Raw genomic sequence first — 24,402 nt, 5'->3', positions numbered from 1 at the left:
CAGCTGTCATCGCAAAACAACAAGACCCGTTGTAGCCGCATCATTCCCCAAACTGAAATAGTTGGTTCCATCTACATGCGTAACATTGGGTTACCTCATGCACTGGACGTTCAGCCAGGTTATCTGGTGATGTCAGTAAGAACCAACGGTAGCTGTGCAGCCCAAATGTGAACTATGTTTAGCAGTCGTGTTTTGTTCGGAGAGATATTTATATCAATATCAATTGCGGCACACCGTCAGTAGACAGTTGATGACAATAAGACCAGCAAGCAGCAACATTAGTCATCATAAACTTTTTTTTTAAAGTAACAATAGTTGATATAATCATTGTCCTTGATATATGAACCCGGAGTTGAGATCGATTTTCGTGAGGTGAGCAAGACCCATTTGTTTTTTATTCTTTCGCAGATTCTTTGTGTTGATTTAGATATAAATACACCCAACTTGTTCGGTGTGAAATGAGCCGAACGTACTACTACTACAGTACTACTCATGTAGGATCGGACAAGTAACTCGGTGTTCAAACCTACGGTGAGTCAATTGAAACCTTTATTACAATTTACAAGCCCCTTGGTACTTCAAAGTTTATGCAGGGATACTATCGCAAACAGCTTAGTGCTGCTAATGCATATTGGATGGGGATTACTAGGTTACACATAGTGATGAGGTGAATGTTCATTTTACGTTACTCATTTAGGCTATATCAATACTCACAATACTGTCAATAGCCTAAACATACCCGCTCAATATTTTGAGTGAAGATGCACCTATATGATTCATCGTAGTTATATTGAGCTAGTTAGAAATTGAAGCCTGCTGGCCAGAGCTCTGATATAGGAATACAGGGAATTGCTAAATAGCATTTCCCTGATTATAGTACCCATGACTTGAGGTTAACAGATATGCAGGCAATGCTTGTAGAGGTAAAGAATCCACAAATTTAAGAGGCTATCTCGGTTGAAAAAAAAATCCAATGATCCGTTATTCTACAGTAGTGAGGTAATTACATTTAACCATTTCTGAAAGAAGCTAGTGGATAACTGTATCAGTAATTAGAATTTGTAATTCTCATGGAAAGACCTACTGTAAGAGACTGTAGGGAATGAAGTTTGAGATACCTAGAACCAATTCAAGCCTAATTACAAGACTAATTCAAGCCTTTTACAATATAATGACAGGTTATTCATAAATGTTTCCATGCAGGTTATTTCTATAATATATATCAAAATTCCTGATTGTAAGTATGTTTTGACCTCTCTATTAAAATGTTAACTTCAACTTCATGAACCTATAACAGGGGATGCATAATAAACACAACACAAGTAGAATAAGATTTCCAGTAGTATTATTATTGTAAAGATCCAATAGTATAATAATGTAATCCGTATAGATGAATAACAGTACAGTACTTTGTAATAAAGTAAAATGCAAAGTAATGAAGTAAAGTACAGTATATATATGAGTGAAATGTGAAGCAAGTATGTTATGAAGAGGAAGCTGGAGTAAAACTGTTCAGAAAGCCTCCCTGCAACAATTTATACCTGCCAGCAAACAAAGCTTAAGATAATCCTTGACCACACAAAACAGCTAACAAAAGAAACACCAGTGGGAAAAAGCTAAAGCAGTGACTCTCGTCAGCTGAACCTGAAACTACTTCCAACACCAGATAAACAGGATGGACCTACCCTATTGTGTTGATAGTTTATGTCAAGATGACCAGGAGAAAATAAACGAGTAATCTGAATCTATGTGATAAACCACTATCATCACCTTGTCAAGTTGTTACATACTGAACAGGGTCATGCACCTGGACTGTATTCATTTTGACATATTCAGTCACTCTGGAATTATATTTGTAAGCCTATAAATAAGTAAATTTTGGAAAAAAGAACAAGTAGATGTAGACTTTTAAGTGAGACAGTAGGGCTGCAATGCTAAATTATAAGTTACCAAGTCTTTCATGGTAGGGTGATTGAAGATCATATATATGTTGCAGAACCAATTATGTATCCTCATTCGTAAGTACCCATGTATGTCAATCGTAAATTATGTACCTCACATTTTGGGTTTCATACTATGCAAATTATGTAAATGTACTGTACATTTATTGTGTTGTTACTGTGCACGAGGAAGAGAGTGATACAAAATCACATCTTTCAAGTGGTGGTGGAGAGGCTGAACATTCAAACAGAGCTGTAGAGTCTGAATGTTATGAAATGAGGAGTGGTTGCCGGGATAATTAATACCTCCTCCTCATCGCTATAGTGAAGATTGAAGAATGGTAACAAAATATTGTTAGTAATGACAACTACTTAAGAACAGACATGTGTACTGTACAAGAGAGAAAAAGCAAACACATTGTAAAGTCTGTCTAGTGATATTATTATTATTATTATGTGTTCCCTTTACAGTAAAAACAACCAGAATATAGAAATAAATGGGAATGGGTGTGACAGTTATACATGTCTGCCTTGTAACCCTCTGAACAATGCACGAAATGGAAAAGGGAAGGCTTGGTTATATGTCGGTGTTTTTCCATGATCGGTGTTCGGTTTTATATGATCGGTTTTATATGTCGGTGTTCATCCATGATCATCGCTTCCAAAGGGTTTCAATAAGTAGCTGTTGACTTTCAAACCAATAGGAAATACTAAACCACACTTATGTAATCATTACACAATACCCACAAGAATTTATTCCTAGTTACAACGACTGGCTTTGTTTAATAATCCTTATTTCCTGTTTCTTCATTCCCTTGCCAAGTTGGTTTACCTATGGAAATGTTAAGGTGCCCTCAAATGTAAAACTGTTCAGCACAGATTTGCTGACATGTAGTTACTTCAAAGATGCCACGAAATTGAGAAGTTGACAACTTCATGGGTCTGGACAGTTTAAAAATTCAATGCAAATTACAAGAAATTTTAATTACCTCACTTGCCATACATGTACAATGTAAAACTGAAAAGTCAGCATTTTTATGCGAGATGTAACTGATTTCGAAATAAATTTATTGACAGTTTGCAGAAACCTTGAAGGTTTGATCGACATTTTGTTGCAAATTAATGAATTTACTCAGTGCAGAAATAAAAATAGCTCATAATGCTTTGCTTAAATATTTGCAGTTGATAATCGTAAATTAACTGACTTAACATTAAATATTAGTGAATAATTCATCATTGGCACAACATTCTGAAGTTGATTAGATTTTCAAAAGCATAAGTAGCATAGCATTTCTCCTTGAGCAACTACTGTTTATGTACATGTATGATGAATAGGTCACTTTATGTATACAACACATCAATTTGTTGTCAATTATATATTAGTAAATATTAACTTTACAATGAGCAGAAAATTTCCCAGTTGACTTTACAGTGAAAATTTTGACATGTTGAAGGCACCTTAATATTTCCATAGCTTTCTTCTTCCATCAGATATAGCCTTCATAAATTTGAAGTTGGTAGAAACAATGACAGTTGGTGCTGATAATGGTGACCTTTACATACCATTGGTGTTGATATAAGATACAAACTATGAGGAAAGGAGACTAAGTGCATTTGAAACAGATCTTTCAGAGCTGAAATGTTTCACTTGCTAAAAGTGTTGTATAAAAATGATCAAAATTACAGACTGACGTGCAGCTTGTGTTGCAGTGTGCCACAAACAAGTTCCAGATGTTGTACAGTAATCGCTCTAGTTTAACAGTTAACAATGAGCTGAACTGTGTGGTTAAGACAAAGGAATGTTCTGAAATTATGTTTCTAGATCATTGCTTACATATGTTTGCAGTATGTCAGAAACAGGTTAAGTTGATGAAGAGTAGAAGCTGTCAATTTAACAGCAAAGGCCCTTTCACACTAGGCGCGGTGGTGATGAGATGCAATACGATAGAAAATTCGCCCGGGCGCAATATTTTTGCTTTTATTTTATAGGCGATTTGTTTATCTCAATATATTGCATGATGGGAAATTTCTTGAGCCCTGGGATCACATGATGATAAAAATATCGCACATGTTAATATGACCCTTCAAAATCAGACCTGTGAAAATGGAAGACTGCTACAAGTGTACATAGGTGAACAAGTGGTGTTTGCACATGTATTGGTATGTCGTTAAAATTTCCAACTCAAATGTAAAAAGTGTACTTACTGCTTGTATTCAGGCTGTTTGCTATTTCCTTCCAAGGGAGTATCTATATATAGTGCAGAGAGCACATGTTTACTGTACCACCGGAAAGTTGATGTGTATAGACCAATACATACAGCAGGCCTACATTATACTGTGAACTAGTTTCATAATGTACTATGTCTAAGAACAACCACATGAATTTAGCTCTGTGATATTGTCAAATTTTCAAATATTTTAAACGTTTTATTACAGTAGTTTAACATTTCTAATTCAGTCTTCTCTGTGGAAACATACATGTTGTGGCTATGTGCATGGTATGATGGAAGAAAAAAAACAGCTGTGTGGGAGGAAAAATAAAACAGCTGTGGGGAGTGGGGGAGAGATGGGAGGGGGATGAAACTTTCTCTACCAATGGTTAAAGAAAATATTAACAAATTAATATCAATAACCTTATTGACATAGTTAACTGTGTCCAACTATATAGATGCCATGTACCTATACTAACTGTGCAATATTTATCTTCTCAAAAGAAGAAAAATTGTCAGTTCTCCATTTCCCCTCATATTTCTCTACCACTCCCTTGTTTATTGGTTGTTTATATGCTGGCATCAGTAGAAAGTAGAGGTTATCCATACATACTATATCAATTTTGTCTGGAATATTGTCCAATTTGTTACAAATTTGAAAACGTTTTGGAAACAAAAAAAACTTGAATAGATCTCTTGTTAACTTCTCAGGATCAAAATTATCATAACATAAAAAAGGTCTGAAGGAAATGACAAATGATTATCCATTTGGTCTGTAATTTGATTACTAATAACCTTGCTCTGCCGAAGTGTCCTATCAGTTACAGAACAGTATATATATACAGTAGTATATATGCGGTCATCCTCGGTAATTGATTAAGGACCCAGTGAGTAAATCTTTATTTTCTTTTTGTTACTTTCTTGATGAAACCATACACCGTTGGGAAAGACATAAATGAGGGAAATTGGAAAGCTAGTGGGATACTTCCTGCCTGATGGTTCTGTTTAATACTTAGTAGGACGTTATCTTTTGGGATTTAAAAGGGGGGAAGAAGCCCCGATATATTAGTGACAACGAAAGCGTTTATGTCCTTTTTTGCCTCAGTTAACCCGGTTTTCATTTTTTCCCTGACTCATGCAAGGAAATTGGAAGGAAATGTTAAAAAAAAACGTCGCCTAGTTTGTCAGTTTTGACGCCAAAAATAGGGTCGATGAACAACCTTTTGCCCAAATGAGATATATTCAGGAAACATTTATTGATAGGTAGAAAATTGTATAGATTTTTAAGCAACAAATGTGTACTTTCTGTACTTGCAGGATGTAATTACGGTAAGTTTTGATGTGACATGAATTCTTCAGCATACTCAAGTGCTACAAATTCAAACAAGTTTTTTCCCACATGTTTTTCCAGGTCTCTACATATTGTCTGCAAGAAGAATTCTGTTATTTCCTTGAGTCTGTGCAACGGTCACATCATCAGCTATGACGAATGAGACTGTGAAGGTGGTCAATGGAAAGTCTGGTGTTAAACACCATCGACACCACCATAAGTTGAAACACCGCTTTAAATTTGAGAGGACGCTCGGGAAGGGCACGTACGGCAAGGTGAAACAGGCCACAGAACTGGAGACAGGCAAACAGGTATGTGACTACATTACATTATTAGTGTGGATTGATTTATTACATTAGGTTACATTTATGTAATAACTGTAATGGTTTGAAATGGTTTCTCATTACATTAATGGAAAAGGTAAAGGTTTTCTATATAGAAGAACTGTCATTCGTAGATCTCCGTTTGTGGAAGAGTTTGATCAAATTTCTCTGTAATCTTGTTAAATGATTCCGGCGAGATAGATTTGCTGATCAGTGTTAATAAAGCAGGTTATCAGTGGCTATATGTCACGTACAGTATGACTGCTAGAGGAAATGCAGAAAGGAAACAATTTACAACAATTTACAAGAATCAGTATTGTAGATGAGTTTATGCATGTACAGGTATATGGTTGAATTTCATTACGAACTCAACCTACAATAATCCATGGAAATGTTCTCTATGAAAGTCATGGAGTGTCTGACATGAACATCAGCAATATTGTTCACTAAAGCAGTCATACACAAAGCCTGACTGAACACAACCTAACTTGCTGGAGTGACCCACCCACTGGTTTGATGGTCAACAAGACCCATTGTCGTCTACATCTTACAGTACCCCCTGCACACTCAAGCTCACTGTTTTCTGTTTATTATATTACAACCTTTGCTCCTTTAGGTCACATGCAAAATCATTTCTCTGTGATTGGTTACATCTGACATGACTTAAAGCTGGCTCCCATACTATAACAGGTGTAACGTGTCAATAGCCTGTGGAGAGGTCCTGAGTATCAGTGTGTGGGGAGACATAGCTCGCTGCTGAGTTATTGGGAGTGTGTTGGGAGAGAGATGATCTCATGAGATGGGCATTGATTGGGAGTGTTTTGGGAGAGAGATGATCTCATGAGTTGGACATTGGGAGTGTTTTGGGAGAGAGATGATCTCATGAGATGGACATTGGGAGTGTTATGGGAGAGAGATGATCTCATGAGATGGACATTGGGAGTGGCTTGGGAGAGAGATGATCTCATGAGATGGACATTGCTTGATAAATGACAGATCATTCACTGCTGCGTACTGGCACAATGTTAAGAAAGTGACCAGTTCACTCTTTACATGGTTGAACATAATTGCATTGTGGGGGAATCAGGAAAGACTGTCCCTTGTTAAAAAATGAACCCCAACCTGGTTAAGTTTTGGAATTTCTGAGGTGGCTTGTTGGAATCCTGTTCCAGACAGAAATTGTTTTGCCCTTTTGAATTTGTTTACATCCATCTCTCAGCACTTCACTCTTCTGCCATTGATATACAGTACATACATTAGCTTTGCTGCTTTCAGACTTCAATCAACAAATCTATATCGGCTAACTGTTCGACATCTGCCTTTAGAAACTCCAAAAATTGATAGCATCAAAGCTCACTAAAAATTCAGTTAATTCCTCTCTTACCAGGCTGTCTCCTATACATACTGTACGCAATCCCATTTACCTAACCTTCTGTTTGTGAATTTACTTGCTCTTATCTCATACCTGTCTCTATTCTACCAATACACTCTCCCAGCTAAATGTAGCATGTTCATTGGTAACAATTTAGCACTGCCCCCTCCTCTTCCCCCATTTACCCGCTTCTGATTCAATGCCCATCACCCCCACCCTTCCTTATGAATCTACCATTTCTGAATACATTTAATAAGTTAGAATTCATGATGCTATTAGCTCACTTAATTCAGGAGTCTGTTTTAAACCTGTTGAGTAGAGCTAGTAGTATGATATGTGTGCATATAGGCACAGTACATCTACTTACTCATCTGAGAATTCTGTCAGCTCCAGTACTGTATTACATATAAGTTAATTGCATTTATACCTGTTTTTATTTAGTGTACTATGTCAGGAATCCACTGCTAACAGAATGCTGTAGTTAGGGGCCTTAGGAATTTGAAGGTCAATGACAGACCTGTATGAAAAAGATGGATGAGTACTGTATGCCAGACCATTCACAGCAGTACTGTATATGGACTATCTCTCTCTCATGGTAATGGTTTCAACACCAACACCTGATCCATTTTGAATGATACATGTACCAGGGTAGCTCAAATCATGCTAAATTGTACAAACTTAAAGGAATACAAACTTTTTAAATAATTAAAAAGGAAATGTGCAGTATAAGAAGAGAATGCAAAGATTAAACGTTACTTGATGATACTTGAGTTTGACTCAGGTATATATCAAACTTCCCTTCCTTTGCCCAAAATGCAATTTAATTGTAAACATAAAAAAGAACATAAAAAAAAAATGCATTAAGTGGTAGGCCTACTAATGTTAGTATATCATGAAAGAGCTGCCCAACTGCTTTGAAAGACAAAAACATCAAATAAGTGATATTTTTAGCCTGACAAAAGCCTGAACGTGTATTCAGTCATGCAGATCTCATTAGGAGTTACCCTTGATAATTGCAGAGGAAAATCTTCCAAACTAATTATTGGCTGTAGGTTCATGTAGATATAATTCAATAAAAAGAAATAAATGAATAAATAAAATTTGAATTTTTTCTTAACCCTTAAGTGAAAAAACAATCAAGGGCAATGCTTTCATTAGATTATTTTGTGACAGGTTATGTTTATGAAAAGAAATGAGGTGATTTTTATTCTGTATTGTTGTTTTTGTTTCTTTGGGGGTTATCAATGCAGAATAAGTTTGCATGTCCCCTGGGATAAATTAATTGTAAGATGCGTCCTTGATAAATACAGGGTTAAACCTGAAGTGATTAATAAATATAGATTGAATATACAGTATAATCTTTGCAGAAAGAAATTGGCAGGGTTGTGAAGGTTTACCCAGCAGAGTCAATGTGAGAGACTACAGTATATATTAAACTAACTTTCCAAGTTGTACTTGTCATTTCTGCATAGTTAGCTTATCATGTGGGATTAGATGGGGCCCCTAAACAAGCAATGGAACAGCCATTCTCTGGGGGCCAATGTCTTTACCGTGGCCCATCTGTTATTGAGGATAGTTGAACTCATCTAGTGTCAGCCAATTATTTACCTCTTCAATGTCAGAATCAATCATACTAGAAGTCTGCCGATGATCTTTTCATGCTTACGAAGACCATTGTTATAAATATTCCATATCTTAAAAATGTAAAGCCGATCGTTTAGAAAGAAAAACAGAAAAATGGGAAGAGGTCATGTTTTAATTTTGTCTTATTGCATACTGTATTTGTCCTAGACTATGTTAATGTCCATGTATTTTCTTCACAGTTACGGCACTACAGTAGTACGATGAAAATTCAGTTCCCACATGTTAATGAACCTGGCAGTTTTGAAAGAAAACTGTGCTGTGTGCACCATTCTTCAAGGGTCAGGCAATTTTGTGCACATATTTTGCATCGAGTTAATGTAGAGCATATTAACACAAATCAGTCCCTCCCCCTTCCCCATCCCCTCTCATTCAAATATATGTTCAAGGCAAGCCTAGGATGTACCTTGAAAGTTCCATCAGTTTACATACAACCCCAAATTATATGCAATGAACTGTGTATATGTGGTTTTATTGATTACATCATGTTTTGGTCTTAAATTAAACTGTAACATGATCCTGTAATTTAGGCCATGTGGACATATTGTCTGTACTACTGCAAGTTCCTTGGCATAGATGGACCTACAGAAGAAGTTTCACAAACTGTCAAAAGACACCTTCTACAACAAGCTGAAACAGTTTCACTAAATTCTTTACACTGTATGTACAGTTTACTAAAACTGCCTGAAACTGTTGTAGCCCAAACTATAATATCCACCTCATTCCATGTGACTTCAATTAAAACACTAACCTCAAGTTAAACACATGTACAGTATGTCCCAAGGATAAATCTCTATACATTTTAACACAGCATTACATATCCCTTTGATATCCACACAAGAACAGCTTGTAAGTGTGTGTTACAAATTAGCGTCCTACTGTGGAAGTAGGTTTTAATGTCCTGCTGTGGATTTAGTTTATAACAAGTTTACCTTTAGATCCAGGCAGCAAAATTAGAGGACAGTGGAGCAGACAGTACTAACTCCACTGAATTGTGCTGTATATATATATATATATAGCTGAATACAGTGATATGCGAAGGTGGCACAAATCATCTATTCCCATGTTGCCATGGTTACTTTCTGTGTTGATCTGGAGTATATTTGATAGTGGAATGAGGGGTTCAATGTTAATTTGTGTGATTGACCTTATTCCCATCCATGCATGGACACTCTTACATTACAAAGCAACTCAGCTATCTTTTGCTGTTTGCAACGGAAATTATCAGGGAATACTTAAATTGCTAGTAATTTTAATTCAAAATAAAATAAAACTGTTAGCAAACTCCTTATCCACTAGAGAGCCTGCCTGTGTAAGAGAATGTGTAAAAGCCCTGTTTATCTTCTACCACTCCTCTTCCCCTGTTGGTTCTTTCTTCTCTCCACCCTTATCTACTAATCCCTTTACATCTATCACTTTGTGTTCACCATGCTCATTGTACTGTCTGTATTCTGTGCATGTTTTTGCCCCTTCTGTTACTGTTACTGTTACTTGTCATTTAGCCTCTGAAGAAGATATTGCTAGGATCAAAACCTCAGGCCAACTTACTTTTTCACAGTAATTTTAAATGACAGCAATCCCTCAGGTTATTTACTTATGATAACCTGTGATAGGCTTTTGATATTTATGTATACAAGTTGTTGACTATATTGCCCAAGTTTGTTCTCTGCAAGATTCACAATATTAATTGAACTTGAAAAAAAAACTACATATCTCAATATCAGCTGGTTTCACAATATTGGACAATTTCTGGAAGTAGCACGTACGACATTATTTGCTTACTGTAATATTATAATTGACCATTAATTTATGGCCTTTGGTTTCCAAATTGAGCAACGTGACATCAATTTCCTGTAGTGATAGCTCTGTAAACTGAGAAAAGGAAAGCCGTGGAGGATGAACAGACCATTATTAGTTGCCGTTTCTGTGATGATGTGTTCCATCTGTCTATCACATTGAGTCAAACAATACTACAGCAATCATATTACATTGTACTGTAATACATGTGTTTGCTTTGATACTATATTAGCAGATATCAAGTAATGTAGTTATAGTTCTCATAATTAGCCTGTCCCAATGGTTTTTCCAAATGTTTCAAGATTAAAAACAAAAGTGGTGAACTCTTTCCCATGATGTTATAGGATAATTATCAAAATTAAAGGTTCAATTGGGTGATTAGTATTTCCTGGTATCGTTGTCAGGGATCAAACCATTTCCTCTCAATACCTCTTCTGAATCCATCAACAGCTCTTAGATCTTAGTGACAAAAGGCAGGAAATAAAAACTTGTTTTGCTTTCAAGTTGATTGTTTTCACTCCTTGAGGTCAATTTATAGAGATTTTCGTTAATGAACTTCACAAATTTTACCACAAATTATTATCACTGTAGCGATGTACTTGATGGATTTGTGTTCAGTACTTTGGGTAATAAATCAGTCAGTGACATTAGTAAATGGAAATTGAAACTTGGAAAATTACTTTATTTGGCATCTCTGGTGGTAAATAATGTTTACTCCAAGTAAAGGTTGCTGTACTGTATTGGCCACTAGAATCCCAACATAAAACATATATTTAACGCATTGTGTTCAAAATGTTGCTATTCAACTAGTTGTCTTCAGCTAAATACAACACTGTTTTATGCATTTTCAAAATGATACCAGCGAATGCTGTAGGTTTCAAGAAAAAAAGGCACAATTTAGAACAGTTTTGTAAAAGACCAATGGAATTCTAAAGGCTATAAATTTAAGATTTTCATTCAAGTAGAAGAGGTTGTCAGTTCGTATTTGATTAAGGGTAAGGACAGTTGTAATTTAATTCACTGGCAACCAATACAAAATTTGACTCTTTAGTCTCCTCACTGTGTTGTCAGTATGGCCACAAAAGACTTGCACAGCTTTTAATGTTTCAGACATGTTGAAATCGAACACAATGTATTGGGTCTTCATGTATGTTGTTCTTTTGCCACTCTGGCCTCCGTTTTGGTGTGAATAGATTTAAATTTTACCATTGGTATTTGCAGTTCCTGTAAGAAAATAGATCTATGCTAAAGATCTCTCTCATCACCCCATTGATGGTGACAGCTGATTAAATGTTCCTTGTCTAGGTAATTTATTCGGAAGTGATGACATCGCAGTGAAGGCAATCTAGGTCACTGCTGTTTGGATAAGAGTCTTGGTATAAACACACTGTACAATTAGCAATTATATCGAAAGATGAATTGTGGACAGTTCACACTTGATGTGTGTTTCATGTCAAATGTTAAACAGCGTTGCTTGAGCAGTATTTCTTCTTGCTCTCGGCACTTTTGGTATATGTTGAACATTGGTGGTACAGTACGTAATACTGTGTGTAAGTTTGGCCATCATCAGTTTATTCTATTTCCCCTCCAGGTTGCCATAAAAACGGTACCAAAGAGCAAGATAAAAGATCCGGAGGACTTGAGACGAATTCACCAGGAAATTGAGATCATGTCCAGTATGGTACATCCTCACATCATAGCTATACATGAAGGTAACGAAATACTATCTTAGCATAGCATATAGCATAGCAACCATGATACAGGAAATTGAGATCATGTCCAGTATAGTACATTCTCACATCATAGCTATATACACGAAGGTAACGAAATACTAAATAGCATAGCATAGCACAGCAAATCATAGCATAGCAACCATGATACAGGAAATTGAGATCATGTCCAGTATGGTACATCCTCACATCATAGCTATACACGAAGGTAATGAAATAGCATAGCATAGCATATAGCATAGCATAGCAACCATAAAACAGGAAATCGAGATCATGTCCAGTATGGTACATCCCCACATCATAGCTATACACAAAGGTAACAAAATACTAAATAGCATAGCATAGCACAGCAAATCATAGCACAGCAACCATGATACAGGAAATTGAGATCATGTCCAGTATGGTACTGTACATCCTCACATCATAGCTATTCACAACGGTAAGGAAATACTATATAGCATAGCATAGCATAGCAACCATGATATAATTCGTGAAATTTTAACCTCAATGCTCTCAAAGTGAGGGGCAAGTCTGGACTAGGACAACTCATGTTTTGGGTCTGCTTCTATTCAACCCTGTCTCTGAGATGGTTTTCTTCCTCATATCTTGGTTGATATGTAGTTTCATCGTCACCAAATGTAATAGCTCTTGTATGTACCCTCAGGGAACACTTCATTAGGTGTCCTCCTTATCCCCTCCTACTCCCCCCTCCTACACCCCCCTCCTCCCCTCATGTCTAGCTCCCTTTCTCTTCATCTTACTGAAACGTACTTGGACATCGGCCACATTATGTGTCTTAGAACCATTTCTTTTTCAGGGAGGGTATAAAATCAAGTGTTTCACCATAAATGCACACCCATCGCCCCCTTCCTTCAATTTATGCCATAGTTATGTTGAGTTTATAAAAGAAGAATAGTTTTGTATCGGTTTTTGAACCTGCAAATCCTAAAATCGACTTCGCTTCACTCTGACCAGTCTCCAATCTACAGTTGCACTCTTTTATCTAACTAAAACTGCATTGAAATAAAATAAAACTGTTAGCAAACTGCTTATCCACTATAGAGCCTGTGTAATAGAATGTGTAAAAGTAAGTTGGCCTGACGTTTCGATCCTAGCAGGATCTTCTTCAGAGGCTAAATGACAAGTAACAGTAACAGAAGGGACAAAAACATGCACAGAACACAGACAGGTTAAGGAGCACGGTGAACACAATGAGATACATGTAAGGGGATTAGTAGACAAGGGATGGAGAGAAGAAAGCAACAGGGGAAGAGGAGAGGTAGGAGATAAACGATGGAGGGAAGGACAAAGACAGAAAGGTGTGGAGAAGAAAAAACTGCATTGCACGGAAATGTATTAGCGCTCCATCATCCATCATATCCTACTTTCGGCACACTGCCCATTTTCTCTTCCTTCCGAATCTACCATTCCTTATAGTCAACTACGTGTATCCCAAGCAATCCCAAATCGTTGCGGTATTATCACAGGAATTTTGAACGTTAGGGTGGGAAATGCTGACATCTGAAATCTGATACATCATAAGAGGCAAAATTCTTGTAAAACCACAATCAGGACAGGAGTTACTTTCACCAAATACTGTGAAGTGATTAATAGTGAAATGAGAAACAACTAGTTTCCAAGAACCGTGCAGAGATATTACAAACATGCACAAAGCATGGAGTCAGCCTGGTTATATAGATGTACGTACAGTACCATTGCACAAACAAAAACAAGTAACTTCCTAATGGCTCTGAGGCCAAGCAGGTTTGTTGTGTGGACCGTAGTAGGTCAAATTGAAGTTGAAGTAATTCAAAATATTTCAATCGAAGGAGAAATCTGTAAACGGATGTTTTCTTTGTAGGTTTTATCATCGGAATAAGCTGTTAGATGAACTTTTAAAGATTGCCATACATATTTGTGCTGTTTTGTTTTGCCATATTGCAAGACCCAGTGTTGCAGTGTTTGTAGTAGTGTTGTACCTTTACAGTGCACTTCATCTGGTGTATGTGTAGAGGTTAAACAGTGATTGAAAATGTGACAATTAAAAAAAGTCAGGTTGCCATGAATGTGATGAAATGATACTGAAGGTACCTGTACAGTTGTAAGGACTGGAGAGAGTTTTTCCCAACTGGTATTGGGAAATTTGAAAGTATACTTGGAAAGTTTGACATTTATTCCCACCGATTTTGCTCATGTTATTTCTGTGGTCTCTTGCACTCTTTTGCTAACATTTCTTTGCATATATATAGATACAGTGGCATGTATACAACATGGCCGAAAAGCATAAAAATCCATCCTTTTTTGTTTAATGCTTTTGTTAGTGTTTTTCAATTTAATGATAAACAAAGTTCATAAACCTAAAATGTGTTCATGAATGGAAAACGTAAACAACTATATAAATTACACCGTGTTTCATACAAATGCTGCCTTTCAAATAGTTTGCATATTCATTACAGGCCTAAGTTCTTCTTTAAATGTAACATAAATTGGCCGTGACATCGATTACTGGTCAGCCAGGCTATCACGTCATTTGTAATTTCTCTTTACATCAATGTGTGTCCTTTCCACTCCCTTCATCCACAGTCTTTGAGAACAAGGAGAAGATCGTCCTGGTGATGGAGTTTGCATCCAGGGGTGAGCTCTACGACTACGCCGACATGAACGACATAGTCGAGGGGGAGGTCCAGAGGCTGTTCAGACAGATAGTATCTGCCGTGGCATTCTGTCATATGGTAATTAATATGCTCGTGACATGTTAACAAGTTAAATATAGACACCAGTAATGGAGAGTCAGGGGGAACCTTAATCTGTTCATCTCATCAGGATTTCTAGGCACTTCCCATCACGTGGTGTATGTCTTCTGAGAACTTGAGTAGTAGTACGAGCAGAAATTAAATTCACCCACTATCAACTGTTTGTATCATAGAGGTATCTGATGATGGGCAATTCCAGCCCATCATTTATCCCACCCCACCACCATTTCTCCACCCATAAAAGCTGTAGGGGGCTAAAGTTAAAGAAATGCAGCATTTTTGACGTACGTAACGTTGTAGATGGTCATAAATTTATACATAACATTTGGTTATAATTCTTACTACGCTTTGTCAATTACCCTCCCACGCCTCAAGAGTGATCTGGTAACCTCTTACCACTGTTCTCCCTCCATGATGACTGGGTCCTTTTTGGTAAACTGATCACCTGACTTATACCATTCCGTGTGTGTTCATTTGATTTTCTTCAAGAGTATTCACAATATTTGTTTGTCATACACATTGTCAGTCAGCAGACGACCTTGGTCTGTGTTTGCTACATAGTGTCACAGTCAGTTTTTCTGGTCATAACTACAATTTCAAGTACTTTATGTCAAATTTGAAAATTGAAATATTTTTGTCGTAAAGGAACACTGAAAAGACTGGCAGGGAAATATAAAAAAGATTGAAATGCCAAAATATTTTAATAGGAAGGGATTCAAAACCTTTTAATTTTTAAATTTAGAAGTACTTTAAAGACAAAAAAGAAGTATTGTGATGATGTGCATTCATTTTCAATAATGATTGTGAAAGTGTTGCCAATTTTTTGTTGATTCAAAATTCTAAGCAATATAGTCATCTGAGTGTTTCGCTTGTATGTGATATAATTGTGCTGTCAAAAGCCTTTAATACTTTGGATAACGATATCCTACTCAAAAACAAGTAGATAATAATTTAAACACTTAAAAAAAAATTGGGATGTAAGCTTATAAATGCCTTATTTGCAATTTTTGTTTCATCATGAATTTCATTTCATTTCCTTTTCTGTTTTTCTTTTCAGAACAATGTGGTTCATCGTGATTTAAAACTGGAGAATATTTTTCTGGATGAACGGAATAATGTTAAGGTAACTTGAGTTTTTGTACAAACAATCTCCTTTTCACTGTTAAACTTTTAAGCTTCAAAAGATCTTGAGATACAGGCTGGTCATGTGTTGCAGCTTGAATTACCAAGCCGGAGTTGCATGGTTTACAGATTTGTGAAATGAATTGGAAGGTTATAATCTTAAAGTGACATATATATAGAGAACTCACATGACGATTGAATGAATTTCCATTAAAAGTTCACTGTTTTGGTGAACTGGTGAATGGACAAAGGAAGAAGGGTAAACCAAAGTAAAACAATTGTCCCGCCAATTGCAACTGAAACTAGTATAAACCAGATCATGATGTTGTGTTGCATATTTGCACTTACTTAGACAACACAAGAGTTAAGAACTGAGGTTTCTGGAATTCAACTTCTGAGGGAATGGATCTTACAAATTCACCGCCCATTCATTCTGACTGATAACTTCCCTGAGGGTGTTTTTACGAGGATAATGGGGGGGCAGTTGTCTCCAAGCTCTGCTCAACAGGGAGTACACCTGTTTGTGTACCTACATGACTTTCTCACAGTATAGTTTGTTGCAACAATCTATGTTTAATACTTTTATAGTGTTCCTGATCTGTCCAAGACAATATCACGACGATAGCTAACCCTACAACCCTTGTATGCAACCTTTATATATGCATGTATTACCTATCAATGCACTATAAAGACGTTGTCATTATCAGCCCAAATTTGTTACCTGCTAAAATTGCTAAAAGTTCTCATAAGTTTTCTTCTGCCAGTTCCAGCCCTCCATGCTTTTACTAGACATTGAGAAGTCATAAATTAGAGGATTAAATGTCTCAGTGTTAAAGCACTTGTATTGAGTGAGGGAGAAGAATGTTTTTTAAAGTTTGAACATCTGTGACCATGTTTTTCATTTTCCAAATTTCTAGCATATCTTTAGGGTCTATAGTGATGATATTAAGTCTCATTTAATACATATGAAATGATGGCTGTAGTGGTCAACATATGGTATTAAATTTAATACAAGGATTAGAGACTAGCCCGGGTATAATTGTTTTGGGAAGAGAAGAGATACTGTGTGGGTGTTTTGATTGGCAAACTCTACAAGACAGTAGAAAAGACGATAAGAGTGAATTCAGAGACAGCATCCAGGATGTAGTCTTGACATTCAGCTAATTTCTTCAAAATACAATACTGTTGAAGAGCATCTACTCTTTAAGTTTCTTACTACAGGCTTAGAACACCCTTGGGTATAGTGTCATCGTTATACAAATGTTACACATATTTGGAGACAACATTCAGTGCAGACGAAAAGCATTTCTGCACATTTTTTTGAGGGCAATTACTAAAGGATCATTTTGGAGGAAATTACCGTCATCCTAAAAATTGTCCGACTTTCAACCTCTGCAAAGTACACACACCTTTAATTGATTAGACAGAAACCAAAACCTTTGAAAGAAATTTGAGACTCAATTTAATATCATGTGAGGGTTAGTGTTTTCAAAAAGAGCTACAATGTCTGTGTGTGGCAATATGAAGAGTTTTAGCACTGCTCTGAAAGGCATTGAAGACTCGCCCCAAACCGTGTGCCGCACTCTGAAAAAGGTAACTTTCCATTGCTTGCAAGTGATGGTTTCCTGTACTGACTGTACACTAGTGTCTAATTACCGATGGTAGCAAGCTGTGTGTGTATTTTCTGGGATCGATGGTGGTGTCTAACACTTCTGTTACACCTCATTCGAAACTACGTCTGATTACCGGCATTAGACGTATCTTTGTGCGTGAGTCTTTACACCCTTTAATATATTTATATAAGTCAATTTCCTGAAACCTGTCACTTCTTTAGTCTTGCAAAAGACTACATCACTTTCTACATCACTTTCCAGCATTAGGGAGCATGTATCTGGTTAAACTGATGTACACATTGCAATTCCCAGGTACTTGAGATTTTATTGGCGTATCAATCCCCTAGTTCACCTTTTTGATAAATTATGTATTTGATACTTTACGCTTAGTGACTCATAAATTAATCAATGTCAACAGATTGACAGATGGTTTGCAGTGATACTTGCATATAGTGACAAATGTGAGATTGAGGTGGCAGTCCATAGTATGTTATGGATAGGTACATGTGTTTGTAGAGTGGAAGGAGTAGTAGGGAGGGGGTGCTTTAAAAACCACATGTAGGAAGTTAAAAAAACAAATTTTCAAGGAGAGGAAAATGTGGCTGGGAAAATGGAAAGTGATTGAAGAACTGTCTACATTTGTTGACAAAAGTTAATCAATATGAGGGCTAAAAAGTTGTGTAGGGTCAAAATTGGCTAAAATGTGAAATATTTTTCTGCTTCGTCTTCTTAATGGAGCTTTAATGTTAGCCAAAGTTACAAACAACATTTGATAATGGAGTAAAAGAAAGTGCAGATGAATAAGAGGTCAAGGTTCATATGAAGCTATTAGCAGCCAAAAGGAAGAATGTATTAGTTACCTGCATCACTTCCTAAGGTTTCCACATTTTCTGTAAAGCTAGATAGATTTAAATAATTCAGCATGTAAATGAGCACAGTAAACAAAGAATACAGAAAATATGTCCCTACCCAGCCCCATTCCCAATTTCTCAATCCTATCCTTCTATTTCACTAACTGCCCCCCCCCCCCCCTCCCCCTTTTCCCTTTTCTTTATTCTTGTACCTTGAACTCTAACTTTGATAGAATGTACAGTTTTAGTAAGTATTTGTTTTTTTGTAAAATTCTTTACAGATTGGTGACTTTGGGTTGTCAAGCAAATATGATGACAATAATTTTCTCTATACATTTTGTGGAAGTCCACTCTATGCCTCTCCAGAGATCGTCTGTGGACTGCCGTATTATGGACCAGAGGTAGGACACAGTCGGACCTCAATATTTTAGGTGGAGACTGGAAGTTTTTTGTTTTTCTTACAGTCAAACCTCAGTATTCCCAGATGTAAAATATAATGGCTTCTGAGTTTAGAGTAGCAAAAATTAATATTAAATTTTTTTCAAATTTTTAATTTATGTTCCTCATTAACTACTTATGAACTTTTCAAAGGGATTAATATGCAAAAAACCTTTGCTGATAATAAATAAGTTGCAACTAGATTTCTCTGATTCAATCGTAGGTGGATTGTTGGAGTCTGGGTGTGATACTGTATGCTCTAGTCTATTGTACCATGCCGTTTAAGGACGAAAGCTTTACGAGGCTGAAGCAGAATATCATGGCCGGAAGATACGAGCCAGTACCTTACCCTTCAGGTAAAAAATTTGACCTTGAATTATTTTACATTTGAAATGTTTTTTTTTTTTTTTATATTATAGCTTATAGTGTACACCGAATTCACGGCTAAAATATAATGTAAGTTAATTTGTGAGGACATTAGTTTCCTGCTGCGAATGAATGTTTTCATTACATTGCAAAACAAAAGATTCCTTTGAAACGCTTTTTTTTGTTATCTTGATATCTTGATACTGTTTAGATGCAGAACCACTCATCAAGCATATGCTAACAGTCAACTCAAAGAAGAGGGCGACCATCGAGGATATCATGGGGCATGACTGGGTCTGTGGATCCGGCTCCCTGCCATCACCGTCAGAAATGTATCTCAAAGTTCAAGAAAAGTCCAAACAGAAACAGCCGGCTAAAAGCATCTTGAAGAACTCTGCCCGTAGCTGTAATTCTGGAGGAACGGCCATTCAAAGTGCCTCTTCCATCTGCTCGGACCCACTCTCCAATTTTGACTCTGGTACATCTGTCGACGGGTCCAGCAGAAGTGCGGCTTCAAAGCTGTCCGGAAAGGGAAGTAAAAAACAACCGCTTCTCAGGGGTGTACTCAAGAGACAGGAGGAAGCCAGCGAAAGAAAAGTCACCAGTGCAAAATGTAGGTCAGAAGAAACTGTAATCGTAACCGAAAAGTTGTCTAAGATTTCTACGTCAAATACGAACGGAAGCAGCGAGGCGACCAAAGATGGGGTGGTCTTACGAACAAAGGTGCAAGTAACGACTGATTCGGAGACTACTAAAAGAGGCTCCGTCAGGCTCTCCAAGCGAATGTCCTGCGGTAAGTACTCCCGTCTGGCCAAACAGTGGGAGGAGTTATGCAGCGGAGAGAGGAAAGAACTGGATAAGCAGGACTTCGGCGAGGAGGAGGAGGAGCGTGAGAGGTGTGAACCGACAGTCATTCGTAACAAAGATTTAGAGGCGGTGGCCAGATGCAATGACCTTGACAACTCGAGTTCTGGTGATGATTCGCTGGTCTTAGATATACTCAGTACTCCTGTGTTAAAGAAGACGTTCAGCTTTGATTTCGAATCCAAAGAAAGCAGCGTGAAAGTCACAAGTAGAAGGAGATGGCAACACAAGATGAGAAAAGGGATAGCCGTCGACAGTCCCGAAGGTTGACTCGGTTTTCGTACTCGTTCGACAATAGAGCCTTAAAGAATAAAGACGCAAAGTTGAGAATAGGATGTTGGGAACGAGGGAGGCTGAGGCTGAATCTGTTACCATGTGCTGACGGTTCGAGTATGGAGCCATAGGGAATTCCTTAATATGTTGATGTGGACCAAAAATTTGGAGACAAAAGATTACAAATATAGTTGATTTGATAAAAAATGAAAAGGCTGACATAGGTCTTCCTGACTCTGGCATTCTTACTGATCAGCCATGCAGTATCAAGCAATATATGTGAAAGCAATAACTGTTAATACATAAATACCTGGACAATCATACAGCCTTGCAGAATCTTCACATCTACTTTTCAGGAGAAGGTTTTACAAGGAGTGTAAGTCTGGAAATGAGGTTGAGGTTGTTGAGGCAGCCTCATGTGCGTGTTGGAAGAGGGGGGGGGGGTTGCAGGTGGTCTCTCTAGTTAAAAATCGAATTTTAGATTTGAATTGGTGAAATTTGAGGCAAATTTGGGTTAACATTAGGTATATGCCAAATTGTGCCAGTAAAACTTTTACCATTTGGAGTGGGGTTCAAAAGAGAGGGGGTGTCCAACCCACACATCCCCCTCTCCTTGGATAAGCACTAGATTTTAGAAATGCATCCCCAACAACTTGAAAGGAAGTTGAAACATTTCATACACTGCCCATTTTTATTCAGCAAAAAGAGTTGTATTTAATGTACAGAGGATATCTCAGGACTTGAATACCAGCCAGGCTGCTTTGATTACTCTTACAGTACCGTGTTGTTGTATGGAATTGACACTTCCCAATCAAAAATTAAGTTTAGGAGTTTAGTACATATTAATATGACGATAGTAAACTAATATCCAATATCAACTCATTTATCCTTGTATTATGTAATGATTGGTCATCAGTATTATTCATATTTTCTTTGGCTCATTATTTTGAGCATTTTGTTCCATTATGTGCACATTTATCTTTAAAGAGACTGAACACTTAGCATATCTGATAGTTTTGGTTTCTCATATATAACTGTCTGTGGAAGTCTTTATAAAGCTTGTCCCCAAATCGAGGACGAAACCGACAAGCTATTGGTCGGATACACCTTTAGGCACACAGAGCCCTCTGACATGCAATATAGTAAACATTATTACTTTGGAAGAAGCCAAATAAAACTGTTAAATTTATGAAACAAATAATGAGCTTCCCCATTGAATTTTAATACAAAGGAAGGCAAGGTATATGTGAAGGGTATAGAATTGCTGATTAAGTTATGCCAGAGACCTATTTTGCACTTGAAGTTGCAATGGACTGAATTGCACTTGAATTGATTACTGGTGAGGGTTTGGGGTTGGGGGGGGGTGGAGGGTTACCATTAAATCTACAGCCTGTGGCATGGCAACACCGTGAGTGTGGAAAGATCACTACCCACAGAACTTAATGGTCCATGTTTAAAATCTTATTTTCCAAAGATTTTCAATGTAAACCAACATCCATTAAACAACTGAAGATTTCAGAAGATTGTTAAGGGCAAGTTTGGCATCCATAATGGGGAAAGGATGTATTGTTTCTAAGACTAATGACAAGTCTGTTTTTTTCATGAAGTATTTTGCCATTGTGATAATAGATAGTACAACTCAAATCCTCTACTTGCTATGAAGATGAAAATTTTCTAGGTGCTGGCAAGACATTTCAAAGTCTTCCGTCCCCTGTATGCAATCTCACTAGAAAAGTGCTTTTATTTTCTTTTGAAACTTAGTTTTGTTTGTCATTGAAATTTTAGGTTTAATAAGTTTTAGTGCCTTTTTGTATTCCCTTTTTTGTCTTCTTTTAATTTTTGTATGAAATACCAAGAAGCTGATCTTTAAACTTGAAAATCATGTAAGATATATCTGATTAAACTTTCCAATTTTTTTTGCTTTTAATCACAAAATGCTTGCCTTTTTTTCTTTTGATGCTATCATCTTGCAATTAATTTCCATGCAAATAATTTTGTTTTCTATGTATGCTGATTATTTTTTTTCTCACAACTATTATCTTCTTAACAAATGATATAATTTTGGTTTTATAATTTTTCCTTTTAACTGCAAATGTGCTCGGTTTAATTAACTCGTTTAAAGTTTGTTCAAGTCTTTTTTTTTTCTTTTCATTTCTACAAAGTCTGAATATTTTCATTCCAAGAAGGAGAAAGTGTCACTAATTTTATTATGAGGGGTTTAACTCTCGTGTGCAATCATTTGGTCAAGTAATTACATATATCAAAAGTATCTAGCATATCCCACACCCCGCACTTTGCAAGAAATATGCTAGAAAGTGAAATAATGGTCACTCAGTCTTCAAAACTTCAACAAGCATTTTGCTACCAACATCAAAGTAATTTCAATACTGATGATGATCTTTAAGAGTTATCTCTATTGGCTTCACCTTTACCAATGCTAAGATTGCTAAGCTTTCCTAGAAGTGTTTCACAAGGTGACCATTATTATCCATCTAGCATAATGCTGAGGTCATACAGATGACCTCTCAATGTGTAATGTGCATTGCAATAGTACTTTGGTGATGTGAGGGGCAGACCAGTGTTGTAGAAAGTGCTGGCACCATGGCCACATAAAACATTATTTTTCTGTGCAGAGGGGGTGGGGGAGGGGCAGGGGGTAGGGCCACCAAGAGCCTTGCAGTGGTAACATGGACTTACGTCAAACCCAATTGGGCAGGATAAATGTTATGTCCTGGCAGTCGTTTTAATTTTAGGCAATGACATGTTGAGAAGGTTGTTAGTGCTGGTATAAAAAATTATACATTTTTTTTTTTAAGGTTTATCTAAGAAGTACCTTCCATCTTTTCAGCTGTTGTTCATCACCTCTTGCCTCCCTTTCTTCTCCCTCCAGTCTCAATATTGCTTGCCACATAAAATTGTCAGTTGACTCTTTGAAAAACTAAGTAAATTTTTCAACGAGACATGACAGCTTCCATCAATGGAAATGCAAGTTACCTCCCACCCCCTATTCCTCACACACACACATCCTTTACTTAAAGCAACTTAAAAAGGGACACATAAAGAAGCACTGGTGACTTGTGCTAAGCTTCAGTGAAGACTACCTTACATAGCTTGTCATTATGAAAACTAATGAACAACAAAAATGGCAAACAAATTTAGCATGCTCGGACCGTACTTGTGACATCTAGTTAATGGAACCATTTTGTTTTACCTTCTCAATGGGTAAAGCATAATTTCAGTTATTGGTCTGGATAGGGACAATAACTAAGATATTGGTCTGGGGAAGGAATCAGCAGGTATATTACAAACTTAAATCCTAAACTTCCACCAAATACCATTGAATGTGACACTAAGCCCATTTAAGTGTCTCAAATATTTCAAGTTAGAAGACCCATTTCATAGTACACGGAGGGTCCATCATTCTTAGAATTCAGTGTCGTAACATGACTTTTATTCAATTTTTAATGTTAAAAGCTCACGCTGAATTTGAAAAGTGTATCCTGAAATACAAGAGACATTGGAATAGGTATCTGAATAGTACAACATACACTTTGGACAGTGAACGTATGTAATATGTCAGTACATCTGCTCAGATTCTTTGTGACTTCTAAATTGAATTTTACAACAAAAATACTGGAAGTTGTAACTATCATGCCTTAACCTATTTGTCACTTGTAAAATCCTATTGAAAGGTGCAGCAAATTTTTGTATCTGTTTTGATATTGTAAGTCATTATTCGGGCTTTCAAGTTGTTACTTAGTCAAGACTTCTTACTATTG

The 24,402-nt window shown here is 36.8% G+C and overlaps 1 protein-coding gene across 3 annotated transcripts; it reads left to right on the top strand.

Moving 5' to 3' along the window:
- On the top strand, nt 1–23,549 carry LOC139961293 (NUAK family SNF1-like kinase 1). Of its 3 annotated transcripts, none has more exons than XM_071960409.1 (8): nt 1–531; nt 5,562–5,791; nt 12,205–12,325; nt 14,927–15,075; nt 16,154–16,219; nt 18,964–19,083; nt 19,344–19,476; nt 19,698–23,549. In XM_071960409.1, exons 2-8 carry the CDS (start codon nt 5,633–5,635, stop codon nt 20,618–20,620), a joined length of 1,671 nt encoding a protein of 556 aa, XP_071816510.1. In that variant the 5' UTR covers nt 1–531; nt 5,562–5,632; the 3' UTR covers nt 20,621–23,549. The 3 variants fall into 3 exon arrangements, with proteins under 3 accessions (XP_071816510.1, XP_071816509.1, XP_071816511.1); XM_071960408.1 differs by having other exon boundaries at nt 2–372; XM_071960410.1 differs by lacking the exons at nt 1–531; nt 5,562–5,791; nt 12,205–12,325 and adding an exon at nt 12,499–12,551.
- The last annotated feature ends 853 nt before the right edge of the window (nt 23,550–24,402 follow it).

This window comes from Apostichopus japonicus, chromosome 20 (genome assembly GCF_037975245.1).
Source record: "Apostichopus japonicus isolate 1M-3 chromosome 20, ASM3797524v1, whole genome shotgun sequence".
NCBI classification, from domain to species: Eukaryota; Metazoa; Echinodermata; class Holothuroidea; order Aspidochirotida; family Stichopodidae; genus Apostichopus; species Apostichopus japonicus.
This window is presented reverse-complemented; position numbering and strand designations above follow the sequence as displayed.